This window comes from Crocodylus siamensis, chromosome 1 (assembly GCF_052110815.1).
Source record: "Crocodylus siamensis isolate JL-2025a chromosome 1, ASM5211081v1, whole genome shotgun sequence".
Taxonomy (NCBI): Eukaryota; Metazoa; Chordata; order Crocodylia; family Crocodylidae; genus Crocodylus; species Crocodylus siamensis.
Window position 1 is genome coordinate 8484903 of NC_143395.1, and position 17139 is coordinate 8502041.

The following is a 17139-nucleotide window of genomic DNA, read 5'->3' on the forward strand; positions in this document are numbered from 1 at the left end:
TTCCTCGTTAATCAGCAAGGGGGTAGAGGGGGGGCACTCTGAGGTGCTCTGGGTTAGAGTAAAAGGCAGTCCAGGGGAGAGAGACTTAACGGTGGGAGTCTACTATAGACCTCCCAACCAGGGAGTAGAGCTCGACCAGGAATTCTTAGGTCAGCTCACAGAGGCAGTGAGGGCTAAGGATGTGGTCATCATGGGGGACCTGAACTTCCCAGACATCTGCTGGGAGGAGCAGTCAGCCAAGTCTGATCGCTCACGTCGGTTCTTAGCCAGAGTGCAGGACCTCCATCTAACCCAGGAGGTGCACAGTCCCACCAGGGGAGACGCCTTGTTGGACCTGGTGCTGGCCACGGGTGATGACCTGGTGAGGGGGCTGCGGGTGATGGGCCACCTGGGAGACAGTGATCATCACTTGCTGGAATTCACCATCCAGCGTAAGGTGGCAAAGGGCTGCAGCAAGGCAACAGCCCTAGACTTTAGGAGGGCTGACTTCAACAAGCTAAGGAGGATCGTTGGGGAAGCGCTGAGGACCCAGAGGGGAAGGGAATCAGATGTTGAAGGGGAGTGGTTGCTCCTTAAGGAGACGATCCTCCATGCCCAAAGGGAGGTAATCCCAACAAGGGTCAAAGGGAGCAGGAGGGCACATAAACCCCCATGGCTCACTAAGAGCATCCGGGAATGTCTCCTTGCTAAAAGGGAGGCATACACCCAATGGAGAGATGGGGTCATCACCAAGAAGGACTATGTTACAGTCGCCCGAGGATGTAGGGGGGCAGTCAGGAGGGCCAAGGCAGAGATGGAGATAGGACTAGCTTCCCGGATTGGGGACAATAAGAAGTCCTTCTTCAAATACATAGGGGGTAAAAAGAGGGTCCCGGGTAATGTGGGGCCCCTGCAGGACACGATGGGCAACTTAGTCATCACGCCAGATGACAAAGCTAACATATTTAACGATTTCTTTGCCTCTGTCTTCCTAAGTAGGGACCAGTTCAGCCACCTCCCTGCTGGGCCCCCCTCGGGCCCCGGGAGAGACACACCTGGGCCAGGGGTTAGCGAGGAGTTAGTTAGGGTACTTCTGGAGAGGCTGGATGTGTTCAAGTCCGCTGGTCCGGACAATCTTCACCCTAGGGTTCTACAGGAACTGGCCGAGGTCATTGTGGGACCCCTGGCGCAGCTCTACGAGCACTCGTGGTGCTCTGGTGAGGTGCCGGAGGACTGGAAGAGGGCCAATGTGGTCCCTATCTTCAAAAAGGGAAAAAAAGAGGACCCGGGAAATTACAGGCCAGTTAGTCTTACCTCAATCCCGGGTAAGCTCTTTGAAAAAATTATCCTGGCACACATCCAGGAGGGCCTTGCGGGGGAATGCATGCTCAGGGGCAACCAACATGGGTTCATCAGTGGCAGGTCTTGTCAGACCAACCTGGTGGCCTTTTACGATCAGGTCACCAAATCATTAGACGCAGGGGTTGCTGTGGATGTAGTCTTTCTGGACTTCCGGAAGGCTTTCGACACTGTCTCTCACCCTGTCCTCATCAAAAAGCTGGGAGACTGTGGTGTCGATGCCCACACGGTCAAATGGGTCGCCAACTGGTTGGAGGGCCGCACCCAGAGGGTGGTAGTGGATGGGTTCTCGACCTGGAAGGACATGGGCAGTGGGGTTCCGCAGGGCTCGGTCCTCGGGCCCGCACTGTTCAACATCTTCATCAGTGACTTGGATGACGGGGTAGAAAGCACCCTGTTCAAGTTTGCTGATGACACTAAGATGTGGGGGGATGTGGGTGCACTAGAAGGGTGCAATAGGCTACAAGCTGACCTTGACAGGTTGCAACGGTGGGCGGATGAGAATAGGATGGGGTTTAACACTGGTAAGTGCAAGGTGTTGCACATGGGGAGGAAGAACCGGCACCACACTTACAGGTTGGGGAACTCCGCTCTTGCCAGCACGGAGACGGAAAAGGATCTTGGAGTCGTCATTGACTCCACGATGAACATGGGCCGGCAGTGTGGGGAGGCAGTCAAGAAGGCCAACCGTACCCTGGCATGCATCCACAGATGCATCTCGAGCAGGTCCAGGGAGGTGATCCTCCCCCTCTATGCGGCACTGGTCAGGCCGCAGCTGGAGTACTGCATCCAGTTCTGGGCGCCACACTTCAAGAGGGACGTGGACGATATGGAAAGAGTCCAGAGGAGGGCCACTCGTATGATCAGGGGTCAGCAGGGCAGGCCTTATGAGGAGAGGCTACGGGACCTGAACCTGTTTAGCCTCCACAAGAGAAGGTTAAGCGGGGACCTTGTGGCCTGCTACAAACTGGTCAGGGGGGATCAGTGGGTATTGGGGGAGTCCCTGTTCCCCCGTGCGCTGCCAGGAGTGACCAGGAATAACGGTCACAAGCTGGCGGAGGGTAGGTTTAGATTAGATATTAGGAGGCGCTACTTCACAGTCAGGGCGGCTAGGGCCTGGAACCGGCTTCCAGGGGAAGTGGTGCAGGCTCCTAGCCTGGGGATTTTTAAAAGGAAGTTAGATGAGCACCTTGCCGGGGTCATCTGACCCCGGTGCTCTTTCCTGCCAAGGCAGGGGGTCGGACTAGATGATCTACCTAGGTCCCTTCCGACTCTAGCTACTATGATACTATGATACTATTTGGGTGGGGCTGAATAACATCAAGCAGCCCTCTCAGCCAATCAGTGAGGAGGAGTTGAGCCATCTTGGGCTCCCATGTACTGGCAGGCCCCACCCCTTCCCCCAGGTAGGCTGTACAGCTGAGTTGCAGCACCATGATGACTGCTAGCTCCCTCTTGGAAGCCAGTAATTTTATTTTCAGTAAGTTTTTTTTATTTGTTTTGTGGACATTGACCATTTTCACAAGCGATGCCAGATTTTGCATTTTCCACGAAATCATGATTTCAGTAGGTCCTTACCTATGAATTATTGTTAAAAGTATCTAAAGGTGTCTGCTTGTTTATAAGAATGGGCCCCAGAGCAAACTCCTGTGTGCCCTGTACAGTTCACTCCTCTTGCCTCCTCGCCACATCAACTTCAGGCACATCCAGTTCTAAGGACCCTACCTTGTCTACCAGTTTATCCAGCTTTAACTATCTTGGGAGTTTATAGCTTGAAGAACAGTGATGTTCAACTGTTTTTAAACACTTTTTATTCTTTTGCATATAACCCATATCATTTTAAAAGTACTCCTTGAAAATAAGTATGGTGATGTCTTGCATCTTCAGTTTGAATTCAGCTGGAAAAATACAGTGCCTTTTTTGGTTGAAGCCATTTTATACTCTGCTGTCAAGTTGCATTTGGCTATCCTGTCCTTCCCTTCCTTCCCCCTTCAACTTTTTCCAGGCTGCTGAATAACTAGCTGCTTGGCCCTGTTTAGATTAGGACACCATAATTTAATCAGTTGGCTAAAATCAATATATCAAATAAGTATTTTATTATTTAAAACAAATGTAAAACCTTAAACTTCTATTCCAATGTAACCGGACCCCACCTGATGTCACAGTCACTCTGGTTAAATTATTCCACTCCTGACCTCCAAAGGAAGAAAAAATCCCAAGAAAACCCTGTAGTCACTTCTGTAGCACTGTTTCTGTTAGTCAAAGTGTTTTTTTGATGCATGGCAATATTTCATCCGTCTAGTGACTCGGGCTGATCGGGAGGTAGACTGATGTTGGTGCCTGGAATAACGTTCTGTCCTTCTCCATTTACAAGAGGATCCCACTGATCAAAATCTTTCTTGAGACCTTTGAAAGGTAGAAATGAGACAAATGTGACCAACGCAACTACTGCTTGAAGGAACTTCAGAGATCCTTTAATTAGATTTTAATTATTTCTAAGAGGCTTTCCAAAATTTAATCTTCTAAACTGGCTTGATAAATATAGCATCCTAAAGCTTGAGATACTGTAAAGCTTTTGATCTATTTAAAAAAAAAAATAAAAAAGCCTGAACTATTTCTGAGTTGAGGCACTTTAACCTGGTTTGCACATGCAAGTAACACCCTCCCAACCCCTTGCCTTGTTACAGGGTTGCAGGAAAAGCAGCTGACTATTTAGGTAAAGGACGTGTACATCTTTGTAATGGTGATCCCAGCAGATACTGAGAAAATTCACATTTTGCTTTTTGGTTCCTAGAGAAAACTTCATAAATCATTTATTTTGAGGGCATGAGAGGCTGAATAAAGATGAAGACCTAATTAACTGCATGCAGAACTTGAGAAGAACTTCTGTTTTAAAGGCACAATAACAAATGTAGTTACTTACCTAAATGTTTCTGCAAGAAGGCTAGCGAAGCTTTGTTGCAAATATCAATAGCTATATTTGGATCTATTTCTCCTTTTAACTTGAAAAATTTTCCAACAAACGGACCAGTCAGGAAAGTAAAGTCTGGAAAACTCTGATGTACCGTTCCCCTGTAAACAGAAGTGTAGAAGTCGCAGGAAGGCAGTTATACAACAAAAGGCAAAACGTGCAATAAAGACATCTGTAAGGACGCACTGTATGCAAATAGGAGATGAAGGTGTGGACTTGTACTAATTTTGCATCTTGCTATTTCTCATATTAGTTCTTTCCTGGAATATAGGCCTCACAAACATTGCTAAAGTCCTGGATAAGAATTTTGGGTATGCAATAGAGATCCTGAAGGGCTGCAATAGTCATAGACTCCATAGGGATCCCAAGGTCACCTAGTCCACCCCCTGCTCTGAGATAAGAGGTATGTACCTAGAATATTCTTGCCATGCACCTTTCTAACCTATTTTAACTTTCATTCTTAAGAAAATTCCACAACCTCCCTACACTGTCCTATATTTTCCTATTCATATAGGTAATTTTTTTTCTTTGTATAGGAAAATTTAACCCAATTATTGACCTACTCCCAATGAGCATGAAGAACAAATGATGGCTGTCTTTCTACTTAAAAAAAGAAGAAAATAAAAAAGTTCTATGCTTGATGACTTACTGTATTCTCCCACTTCCTTTTCTTGTTAAGTAAATGAAAACTGGATACAGTAGTCCAGTGGAAGTGTGACTGCGTGCTAGGTGGTGTGGAATAATTGCCTCAAGTGTCTTACACATACTTCTAGTAGCAAGTCCTAAAATGGGATCTATGATGCATAACTTGTAGGTTTAGTTAGTAAAGGCAACCTCTATAGCTGCTTCCACTGCCCAGAATGTGGTGGAATTACTGTAGCTTCATGGCAAAGGAAAGACTGGTGAGCAGTGTGGCAGGTAGTATGGACAAAGAGCTGATGGATAAACCAAGGGAGTGAATGATCTATGCAGAGCTGCTGGCCAAAAGTCCCACTCAGGTTACATGGTGGATTGCAGCTGTTACTGACTGTGCAGCTCCCAACTTGGATACAAAAATAGTACTTTCCAGGGTCTTGTATATGAACATAAAAGCAAAACATAAAACATGGGAGTCCCTCTACCACAATATGTGTACAGATCCTCTAAGTGTGTGTTCTCACTCCAGAATCATGTTTAGAGCACTTGCTTAGGATGTGGAAGACCCAAATTGAATTTCCTTTTTTATGGCAGGGATTTTAACTTTGGTCTGGCACATACCAGAGGAGTGCCACAGCCAACTTGGCTACTGAGAAGTAATTGTGTGTGCGTGTGTGTACATGCACAAGTCTAACTCTAGTCCAGTCATCTTGGAAGTGGGTGTGGGTAGACCATGAGTAGGCAATTATTTGGACCGTAGAGTTGTGATGAGCTGTTGTGGGCTGGGTCAGCATTGCCCCCCACCCCTCCCAGCTCTCTCCCCATGCAACAACTTGCCAAAACTTCCTTGCCTCCCTCCCCATGCAGCACTGCAGGAGCAGCCGCAGGCTGGATCTGGCCAGTTGCTGGGCTAGATGTGGTACGTGGGCTGTATTTTGCCAACCCCTGGGGTTGACTAAGGCTTGACACTGGGAAGTAGGTAGATGAAGGCTTGGGACTATTCCAGCAAAACTCCAATCTCAGCTGGAGATCTATCCTAGAAGAATCAATAACCTGGCAGCCAGAGCACTGAACCCCCTTCCACATCCTGGAAGTTAGAGCACTCACTTGGGCTACTGGGTAGCATGGAGAGGAGTCCGTCTGTCTTTTTCTGTTCTTCTAGATAGAATTTAGTTGGCTGATTCCAGGAGAGGGTTTACAGCTCAGGATCCCAAATAAATGGAACTTCTTTCTCTGATTAAAAAGTGCCTAGACCCTGCATTACTTCAGCATTTTACTCTTTTTGTCTAGCTTCGATTGCTCTTTGTACATCTGCTTTCTTTTCTTAAGTACCTCTTTCCAAGTGCTGTAAAAGGTATGGTGTTTGCTGAACTCAGGGCTTTGGATCTGGGCATGAGTCTTTTGCTATATAGTAGGGCTTAACATAAGCATTCAAACTTTCACCTAAGCTGATCTGAAGATGAAAACACCTTCTGTAATAAGTTCTGAGGGTGAGGCTGTAATAATTGGCAAGGCACTAACACTCCTACTGCAGCTGGTGGTAGCACATCACATGCTTAGAGTACTATGGTTTTTTTGCAAACCTTACAAGTAAACAATCCTCAACTAAAGACTATCATAGGGCTATAGGATTATAATACTTACTTGATGGTGATCATTTTGTTTTGGTTGCCAAGCTTCTTCATTTTCATGATATTTGTGGCCCACTGGAATTTTTCAGAGTTGATAAACAGCAATGGCTGTTGGACCTTGTGATAGACTTCATCGTCTAGTGGCAGCATCCATGCGTCAAAGGCAATACCACACCTGGTAAGAATAACAATCATATGGAAAGAATGGTCCACATGGTATTGCAGCATGCTTTGATCTGCAATAAGCCTGGGTAAGTGGCTCTAGATTTGAGTGGATACCATGCTTTCATTTCAACCTGGAAGTCCATTTTATATGAAGTGAGAAGACCATTGTTCTACCTACTCCTTATTCCTAATCTCTGACAGAAGTTCTGCCAGAATTTCAGAGGTTCACAGAACAAAGCAGCAAATGATAGCTTTTTGAGAAATACTCATCTGTCTTCTCTTGAGTTCAGACAAGTAAGAGTTGTTGGGAAGTAGAAAACTACCACTTCTATGAAAACTGTAATCCTGGTTAATACTTAAATAGATAAGATTTCTGATAAGCTAGTGCCTCTACCCAAAAAAACACTAGCTTGTTTTTGCATTATGATACTTACTTGAATTTACTTTCTCTGCTGAGCGTCTCAATTACTGTAGCACCACCAAAAGAGTGACCCATCCCAACTATCTTGTTAGTATCAACTGAATCCTGCCAAAAAAAAAAGACTATAAAAGACATTCCTCTCTCAACTATATTAATATCTACATTAAAAGCTTGAGACTGCAGAATGATGTCAGCTGTCAATAGGATAGCTTGAGAGGAAAATTACTAATGCCTAATGTTTGGCTGTCCTGGGGAGATTACTAATTTAAACACATACATAGTAAAGCAAATTAAACGGGGCTGTCAGGCTGTTAACAAAATGAGCCCACGTCTCTTCACTCACCTTTAAGAGAGTCCAATCAAAGTTTAAGGACAGCAGATTTGCTACTTGTTTTCCAGAACTGATATCAAGAATGAGATTCAGAGCTCTGATGCATTCTTCTGCTCTCTCTTGCACCTAGACACACATGAAAGTCAGCAACAATTATCCTTTGGGATGGGAAGACCAAATTACCAGGCTTTTAGTTAAACAATTAAGAATAAATCAATGGGCCTCAAATCAATAGGACCATTCATTTGTTTAGGTAGATACATGCTAAATCCTATTCTTAACCAGACTTGATCCCTTGATTTAAAAAAAAACAGAGAGAGAGCTGTGCTCTTTCTTGGGCACGTGCAGGGAATTTGTTCCTCAGGATTTAAGTCATACAAGGGCTTTGAGTTGATACCCCACTTGGGACTCAACTGTATGAGCGTTACTGGACAGCTTCAAGTTGGGATGAATGCTTGGCTTCCCTTAGCGTGAGCTCACTGAACTGATATGCCCCAATACAACTTGCCTTGACTGTATGAAAATTGTAAAATGTGTTAATACAGCTTTGGTTTTAAACTAGGCAGACCTTAAATGAGAATCAGAGAGCCCTTCTTATATTGTACAAATGTTACTTAAAGATTGTTGCGAAGCTCAGACATGAAGTTTTAACATGTTGAGAAAGATGTTTAAGAATTTCTTTTTAATTCCTTCATTTTACTGAGCAGGAAAATATTCTTTTACTCTTTTGGAAATAGATTTCTAAGTGGGAGTGACATGCAGCCCCATCAGAGAAGCTGTAACTGGCAGAACTGTTTGTGGGATATCGGCGAGTTATATCAAGATTTTTATAAATAACAAGAATTTGGTGTTTCCAGTAGGAAGTTAGATGTGCATGCGAGATGCTACTTGTTGCTTTATGGATGTAGAAGTTAACTCATTGGAGCCACCTACAGCAGAGACTCCATGAAAGACCTGATCCAGAACTTACTAACTTCAATGGAAATGTGTCCACTGACTTTGGGGTTTGGCTTGAGTGAGGAAAATTTCTCCCAGAGGCAACGTCTACGCTTGGCAGGTATATATCAGGATATTGTACCTGCCTAGCCCCCTTAGTGTGGGTGCAGCTTATCGTGGCAAGACTTGTGCTTTGACATTGTAATGGGTGGGGTAAAACCTTGTTGGATGAATGCTTCTTTTTAAAGGAGCAGAGATAATGATCTCCAAAACCAAATGAAAAGGCACGCCTCAAGCCGTTTGAGAGAGTGTGCACGCACATGTCCCTCAGGAGGGCAGAAACGGAGCAGGAAGCTTCAGGCACAGCCTGAACAAATGTAGCATGACTGAGGAAAAGCTTTAAGGGAGATTTTTGGGGGCATGCTGACTGAGAAGTTTAGGTTGGGAGCTTGGAAACTCTCCCTGGCTTGGTTGATTCCCCTTGCACTTAGGAAAATCAACAACATTGTAAACAGAATTACATAGAAGAAATATCGGATCTAGTCAGCTCCTCCTAGCTGGAACAACCTGAAGGGCCCTAAGTTTATGGCCAGTTTCTTGGGTCAAAATAGGGCAGCATTGGCATAATTCAGTCCAGCCCTCACCCCTAAGCAAAATGTTACATTGGAAAACACGTATGTTTTGCTGGTATGATTAGGCCTATAGCAGTAGCGTTTACCAGCCCGGTTAGCTCGGTCTCAAATTGCAGCTCATGTTCCTGATGACCATTGCTGGGGTGGCAGAAGATGGTAGCCCAGAACTGTTTCAGAAATGTGACTATTGGCCTTGCATAGATGCTAGCCTTAACCAGTCCCAGAGAAGACATGGGGAGAATCCCACAACAAACACCTGTTTGTGGCGCAGAGGAAGCTCCTCTTCACCTGGTTTTAGCCTCTGGTAATATATCCACTCCTCTTCTATATCTGATGTAGCCTCTTCTTGTGCTTCCCAGGATGACTTCTCCTTCAAGTAATAAGTTGCTGAAGCAGATTTGTCTCTATGAAACAGAAAATCCTTCTGAGAGTGTGTTCACCTTCCTAATTTCATATGGTCTCTTATTTAATATCAGTGGTACCAGGATTTTCACCCCATAGCTAAAAAGACTGCTTCCCAACATCCAGAAGTCAACTACAGCAGCACTATAATTAAATGTAGATAATACAATTGGAATAGAAAGTGAACTGATTTGACTCTGCCAGAATCTTAACATTAAAAGGCTGCAACAGCAAATTTGAAAATAAGTGTTAACATATGATACTTATTGTAACTTCTTCTGTCCTTGGAGAAGAAATTCAAATTACTTTTTCTTTATTCAGATGCAGAGTTGAGCCATAGGGAGGTAGTTATGGTTTTAAGAAAAAACAATATTATTAGAGGTGTGATATATCAGTGTCATATCAGATCAGCACCAATAAAAGGAAAATTAACATTACTGGCTATCAGCTTCTTTTGGCCAGTGTAGCTGATAGTGTTACCGATTAATGTCTTCTGGCCAGGACACCATATGCATGTGCACAGCCATAGCATACATATGGCCAGGATTGCAGCTAGGCAGCATGCAGAGCAGTGCTCTGCAGGTAAGTCTGTGGAGGGGAAGGGGTCAGGGGCAGATTGAGGCCCCCACAGGGAGGAAGTGTAGCTGGGCAGGGCAGCGAATGGGATCCGGGCCGGAGTGGGGAGCAGGTTGGAGCCACAGGGAGGGTGGCTCCTGGCCACTGCATGCACCTCCTGAGAGAGGTACAGGGAGGCATGTGCCCCCTCCCCCCATATTTGTGTATGACACAGAGGCAAGCTGCCCACTGTGGGTTCAGGGCTCTTTGCTCTGCTGCCTTTGGCCCAGGAGCCTGGCTGTCCCCTGCCCATCTGGCAGCAGTGGAGGTGGCAAGTTATGCTGGGTGGGCAAGGGATGTGTGGCCACTGTGGGGCTCCCAGGGCAAAGGCAACAGCGGAGAGCCCCAAGCCCACAGCAGGCAGCCTGCATCTGCCCTCACTCTGCATGGCTTTGCTCCTAAAAGTGTCCCTGAGCTTAAAAATGGTGGTGGCGGTGCTTGAACTAAAGCTTGTTTGAGCTTTAGTTCAAGCACCCCTACTGCCATTTTTAAGCACCGGGACACTGATCCCCTGGACTAGCTGCCCGTCCCACTTCGACGCTGGGGCTTGTGCAGCGCCCCCAGTCCCTGCCCCACTTCCTCTCACCATGGGGACCTCGATCTGTGTCCCCCCGCACCATCCCCTTCACAGATTTACCTGCAGGGTGCTGCTCTCTACACTGGCCAGCTGTCATCCTGTAAATCAGTTATCGGATCTGTATCGGCCAATATGCCTGCTGAATAATCGGCTACCAGTATCGGCCAAGAAAATCTTTTATCAGTGTACACCTAAATATTATTTTAGACTTAAAGGACTAAGGAAACTTCTGGGGGGAAAAAGATTCTCTTGTCATCAGAACAAGCATTTGTCAAATGTAAGGAACTGTAAGATGTTGTTCAGAGCTTGAAGTTTACTTTGTGAAAAATGCTTGACCTTTTCTGACAGGCCCAACAAGCTATGTACCATACATACCTGTGCTCTACAGAAGCCACTATAAAACCCTGTGATGCCATCTCAGTGCAAATAGCGGAATACAGAGTCCTGAAATCAAAAGCATTGTCTGGTTATACACACTACATTGCTCCTGAAACAATATCAAGATTGTCTTTGCTCTGTACCCAATACAGTTGTTTCCCCTTTAAATCACTGGCTTTCTCATATTGCTACTGGTTTCTTTTGTGGCGCAAGTCAGTAAAGCATGCTTCCAATGGTTTCTTTTGTGGTGCAAGTCAGTAAAGCATGCTTCCAAGTCCCATATTGGGTACTGTTACAGTTTTGAGAAACTAATCACTAAAATAGCAGACAGAAATAGTACTCTGCCCCTTCAAAGGGCTTTACTAACATTAAACCTCACAACATCTTTGGGACAAAGAATTATTTTTATCTCTAAATTAGAAATACACAACAAAACACCATCCACTGGACCAGATCCTCAGCTTTTATGACCTGGCATTGATTTTGGTTTACACCAGCTATGGGCCTGACCCCTTGTTTCTAAAACTGTTTCAAGCAGTTAAAACAGCATGTTTTATCGTCACAACTGAAATGGCTTTCAAGAATTCCTAAAAACTGTCAGCTTGATGAGCTAAATTCCTCCATGGTATAGCCACTACACTCAGTGAAGTTACATCAAAGGGACACTTCTCCCTTTGTAACTGTGGGCAACAAACTGTGTGATAACCAGTGCAGAATTACCGGAAAGCTCCAAGTCCATGGGAAAAAATAATGAGAGGGTATTTTTCTCCAGGCTTGAAAGCGGTGTTCCATTTTGCAGGACATATCACTGAGCCTAGATAAAACAAGTTACTTGCAATTAGTATTGCATCTCATTCAACCATTTCTTTGAGACCAGTGCTGCCAGCCTCTCTGAGTAGCTTCCTTACTCTGCAAGCATTCCCACTGATTTTGGTGGGGAGGGGTACTCGAGGAGAATCCAAGAACTGGAATCTGGCGTTCAGTGGATTTTGTACTGTAAAGCTAACTGTTTATTACTAAGCAGAAGCCAGAATTTCACTGGTGGGCAGGGAATTGGCACAGGGCCCATGCATACAGGGAAGAATTTGCAAGGCTTCAAAGGACAAAAAGCATCCAACTCTCAATGACTTTCAGTTGAAGCCTGGCACCTACCTGCCTTTTACAGATCTGAAAATCTCCCTAGTACTGTTTACTTTGCTCAAGGCTTTATTTTGCCCATAGTGCTTGCAACCATGGACAGTTTCAGACACCCATTTGGGCACTACTTGAGTCATGCAGTCATGATCATTTGGATGTTACTGCCCCACAGTAGGGAGATGAGAAGTAATGTAAACATAGGCGATGCATAGGGAGGGCACTGGGGGGCGGGTATATGCCCCCCACCGAAGGGACCGCCTGCGGGAGCTCGCCAGCTCCACCCCCATGCCAATGGCAGCACCTGCGAGAACTCATCATCTCCAGCCCTGCCGCTGATGCCAATGGTGGTGCTTGCAGGTGCCCTCCCAGACTCGGGAGGCACCCACGAGTGCAAACTCTACATGGGGAATTACCTTGAGCTCCAGCAGTTGTAACCTATTCCTTACATGTGGCGTATCACAGAGAACCTGAGTATAACATGTACCATTTAACTAGTAAAATGAGAATAAACTAATCTTACCAAAATAATATTGCAGAAGTCTCTCCCCTACTACCCGGTACATGTTAAGGAATTCTGAAAGTCCGCAGTAATACTCTTTCCTGGGAATCCACTGTATTTCTTCACTATCTGGGGTATTTTGTGAGGGATAATACAGACGCAAGAAGCTTGCCTGTGACTGAAGCAAAAGAGAAAACAATCACAAGAGGAAAGAAAAATCTTCCTGCCAAAGAATTTAAGAAGTTAAAATCCTGCCACAAGTTCTAAGGGAGAGTCCAGTGAAAAAAATAGCTAGTAGGAAAGGTTCTGCTTGTCTCCCAAACCAATGGCACCATATTTTTCATATGAATCAAGTGTGATTGCTGGCATCTGGTTATATATTATTCCTTCCTTGAACCAAATTGACATTAAAGCATTAATTTCAAATGGTGTATAGTACAAATTCCCTACTAGTTCTATAGTAGACGAGGTTCTTTGGGTGAATCTGATATCTTTTATTAGACCAACTTAAATAGTTGGAATTTTTATTTTTTATTTTAAATTTAAGAACCTTGTTTGCTTATGTCCTTAGACCAACATGGCTACAACCTACATCCTTACCCTACTAGCTCTAAAATATTCACTAACCGGTTTATTTATCCTTATCTCCATATTCTTCAGTTCATCCTGTACAGTATCTTGATGTGCCTTTTCTTCAGTCTCATTGAAGAATGTGACTGAAGATAAGTGCTTATTTTGCAGGGGTCATTTGACCCCAGCAGATTTCCTGCCTATGGCAGGGGGCCTGGACTTGATCTTGCGAGGTCCCTTCCAGCCCCTAGTGTCTATGAATCATTCAGCATCTGCATTGCCTTCAGACTAGTTTCAGGCAATATGCTCTAGTGTACAAGATATGGACTAAGAATGGGGATACTTGGGCTCAATACCCTGCTGTGGCACTGACTTGATGCACTGCTAACACTTTTCCACGGTGCAGCTTCCCTGTCTGTAAACTGAAGACAGTGGACCAAACCCCACTTGGCTTAAGAGCATCTAAGGGCACCTTAATTAGAGTGGCTCCAAGAGCTACTCTACTTAAAACACCACCGTGTCTTGGGTATCAGTCACCCTGAGCTTAAAAATGGTGGCGGGGGTGCTTGTCCTGAATGTGCTCCACAGGAGGTCACTTCACCTGTGTGTATTCTGCAGCAGCCTGGGCAGGCATGTAACTCTATGGAAACTACTTGGAGAAAAACAAGGCAGATAAACAAGGAAGCCTCTCCTACCAAATAGCTTCATAGAAACTCCAGTGGAAACTCCAGTTCTAGGCCTCCCCTCACACGGATGAGTGGATTTGAACATACATCTCCCACCTCCCAGCAAAATCCTAATCAATAGGTCATGTGTATCCTCCTGTTGAATCTGGCCTTCTGGATAGTCAACTGCAAGGAACTGTGAATCCAGGAGGAGAGCGAGCCAATAGGAGCTCTAAGCTAATTAGATCCAGCTTGACCACAGGGTGACAAACTTAGTGATTTTCAGCCTTTTTGGACTCCATAACTTTCGCCCACTGAGTGGCACCCAGTTCCAAAAACTAATTTACATATTACCAGGCTTACCTCCTTGCAGAGGGGCTGGGCAGTGGGGATGGGGTATCATTCAGGCAAAGACAAACTTGAGCCTGCGCTTATTTATTTACCTCCTCACTTATCTCCTTGCACGTTGTGGCACTCTTCAAAGGATCTGGTGGCACCCCACAGATGAGAATCAGTAATTTAGGCATATCTGCTTCCCCACATTAGTGTAACTGCGGCTTTATATTAGGGCAACTGAAGCAGAGCTCTGCCCTTGGATGGTGCTTTTCAGCTTCACCCTCCTGTTCTTGCTGAGGTTTCCATCTGCAGGTGTCTTGAGACCTTTGCATCCTCAGAAGTTTCTCTCAAGCTTGGGTAAGCTCCATGCAGGCTGGCTACCCAATACAAGTCTTATGTTTTTAGAATTTAGCAATCTGGGATTTTAAGATCCCTTTATTGCTGTTCAGTGTATGTGTATGTCACTTCATGCAGATTTAGGTCTGTTATGTAACACACCCTGCAGCTACTGAACAGTATTTTTTATTTTTGGTTAAAGTCTATTAGTTTTGTTATAGTCATGCCTTAAAACAAATACTTTAAACTGTCCTTAAATTGTCATCTCTACCTCAGGAGGTCTATATCCCACCTAGTGGCTTTCCTATGTTTTGCATGAAATGGGTATTAGGTAAAGTGGACCAGTAGCAGCAGGGCCTGGAATCTGGGTCTTCCACATCCCCCTAACAATTGAGTCATAACCCGACATCGGCTTAGCTGTTTTTAATCTGGCCATACCCTTACAGACTTGTGCACAGTTCCAGACCTACCCAAGGTGGAATAAGATCACCACAGGGCAGACATGGCCACAGCAAAGCTGTCCAGAAGGAAAAGACCAGCTGTGCAGGTGGCAAGAAGTCCTGAAATCTGTGCAAAATGCTCTTCAGGCAATTGCATTTTGATGTGTAAGTAGCACTTACATAGGTGTTGACTCTGTGGGTGCTCCAGGGCTCAAGCACCCACTGAAATAAATTAACGGGCGCTCAGTACCCATGACCGTTTTTGTTTTACATGTTAGATCTCTGTTTGCAGACATTAAAACCCCCAAACCATACTTTACTGAAGAAGCAGTGTGTTACTTCAACCTGGCTCTGCAGCGTCTGTAAAGGTCGTGCATTTCAGTGGGACTTTTTGTGCTTTTAGCCATAGCCGAATCAGCTCTTAGATAAAAGCACCAAAAAAGCCCCACTAAAGTGCCTGATACAGACATTGGGTGAGGCAGGTCCAGCTAATGCAATGCCTCTTGCGGGTGTGTGTGGGGCTCCTGTGTTGAGTTTAAATTTTAAAGCATTGTTTTTTTGGGAGGGGGGTGGGGTTAATGCCTGCAACCACCCACTGGGAAAAACCTATGAGCACTTAGATGGTTTTATACCAAATAGCCTTTGGGCCAACAGTATCTACTGTACCCTCTCTGTAAAGCACTTGGGCACCTCCAGATCAAAGCTGTACACAGTTATAGCAAAATATTATTCTGAAGAGCCTTCCAGGGTATTTCTTCCATGCTTTATATAATTTGTTTTTCCTCCAAAGCCATCTACTCACAAAGTTCCCAAGTCTGCTTTGGTCTCTCTCCCCCTCTACTTTTTCATTCCAGTTACTGATCACTCCCCGCTCCAATTCCCTAACACCGGATCTTCTCATGAACCAGGCAAATCACCCAAATTACGGCCCAGTGCTTTTCTACACAGACCGCAGGGGGGTGCTGTATACAAGCCATTTCATATAACAAACAAGGTGTTAATGCAGCTAAAAACTGCAGATAAAAACATGCTTTTTTGTTAGTGCACTACTGAATCTGCACCAAACTGCTGAAATATCTTTCTCTCTCATGTTGTATTTTGCTTAAATATATGAACTGTAGCATTGTGTGAAAAATGACAATAGAATCATTAGGAACTATTTTAAACTAAACCTGTTGAAAAGTTCCATATTGTCTGAAATTTTGAGTTTGTCAGTCTGTTATTATATAGACCCCAACAATCACTGGATGAAAGTTATCTTCAGTTACTCAACACACTTTCTTATGGCCCTTATGTTGAAAATGTATTTAGGAACAGGCCACAAAACCTTAATTCACATTGGTAATAGTTATATGAAATTACTCCATGGATGATTACACAGATAAGCAACTGTTTACAAATGTGTGAAAGTGGTTTGCAAATAGCCCTGAGAGAATTTTAATTATCTAAATCATTTACCTGATAAAGTCATGAGAGCTAATTTGAACCCCTTAAGCTTTATTACAACTACCCAAAGGGATATAGTGGACACACTATAAAATTCATAGACAAAAATGTGCAAATGAACACTGTAAACAATGATCATGGCAGACAAATTCCAGCATTTATGTTTTTTCTGGTGATTAAAAATACAATGCAAATGCAAAAGTGATCATGTAGGAAAATTAGAAGGCAAGGGTATCTGTAAATGCAAATCAGCATAGTATGGGCTGTGGCCTGGTAACTGGTTATTACCTTTTCTACCTACGCTATCAGACTTTGAAGAGCTCTGTTTCATCACTAACCAATTTCAGAGGCAAACAGACATGACTAAAAAAGCAATGATGCTGTTTTCAGTGCAGCAGAAATGCTGTGTACAATCCCTCCCCTCAACCTCCAAGTGTCACTGGGACTTGTGGGGTGGGAAAATGCTGCAGTCAATAGAGACCTCAATGCAAGTTTCCCCTGGAACCAAAATACCAGGAAGGATGGAGTTTAAGGCACGCACTGGGGTGCATAAGGGCTCTGTATGGATGGTCTTTCCTTGATGCATCTCCTTGAGATCAGGGGTAGGGCATACAGTTCACTCCACTGGGTGGCAACCTCTTGTCCCTCCCTATCCTTCTTGCCCCATGAGGAATAGA

At 44.6% G+C, this 17139-nt stretch overlaps 1 protein-coding gene across 6 annotated transcripts in view; it reads right to left on the bottom strand.

Moving 5' to 3' along the window:
- Positions 1-3134: 3134 nt before the first annotated feature.
- Positions 3135-17139, bottom strand: part of PLA2G7 (phospholipase A2 group VII) — a 29952-nt gene continuing 15947 nt past the window's right edge. For all 6 annotated transcript variants that reach the window (XM_090031163.1, XM_090031175.1, XM_090031191.1 and 3 more), the window contains exons 3-11: positions 12691-12847; positions 11754-11847; positions 11031-11099; positions 9318-9465; positions 7506-7619; positions 7176-7267; positions 6590-6751; positions 4262-4410; positions 3135-3744 (exon numbers count right to left, since the gene is read on the bottom strand). In XM_090031163.1, the coding sequence (XP_089887289.1) occupies positions 3629-3744; positions 4262-4410; positions 6590-6751; positions 7176-7267; positions 7506-7619; positions 9318-9465; positions 11031-11099; positions 11754-11847; positions 12691-12847 (1101 nt within the window). In that variant the 3' untranslated portion in view covers positions 3135-3628. The remainder of the gene's footprint in view (positions 3745-4261; positions 4411-6589; positions 6752-7175; positions 7268-7505; positions 7620-9317; positions 9466-11030; positions 11100-11753; positions 11848-12690; positions 12848-17139) is intronic.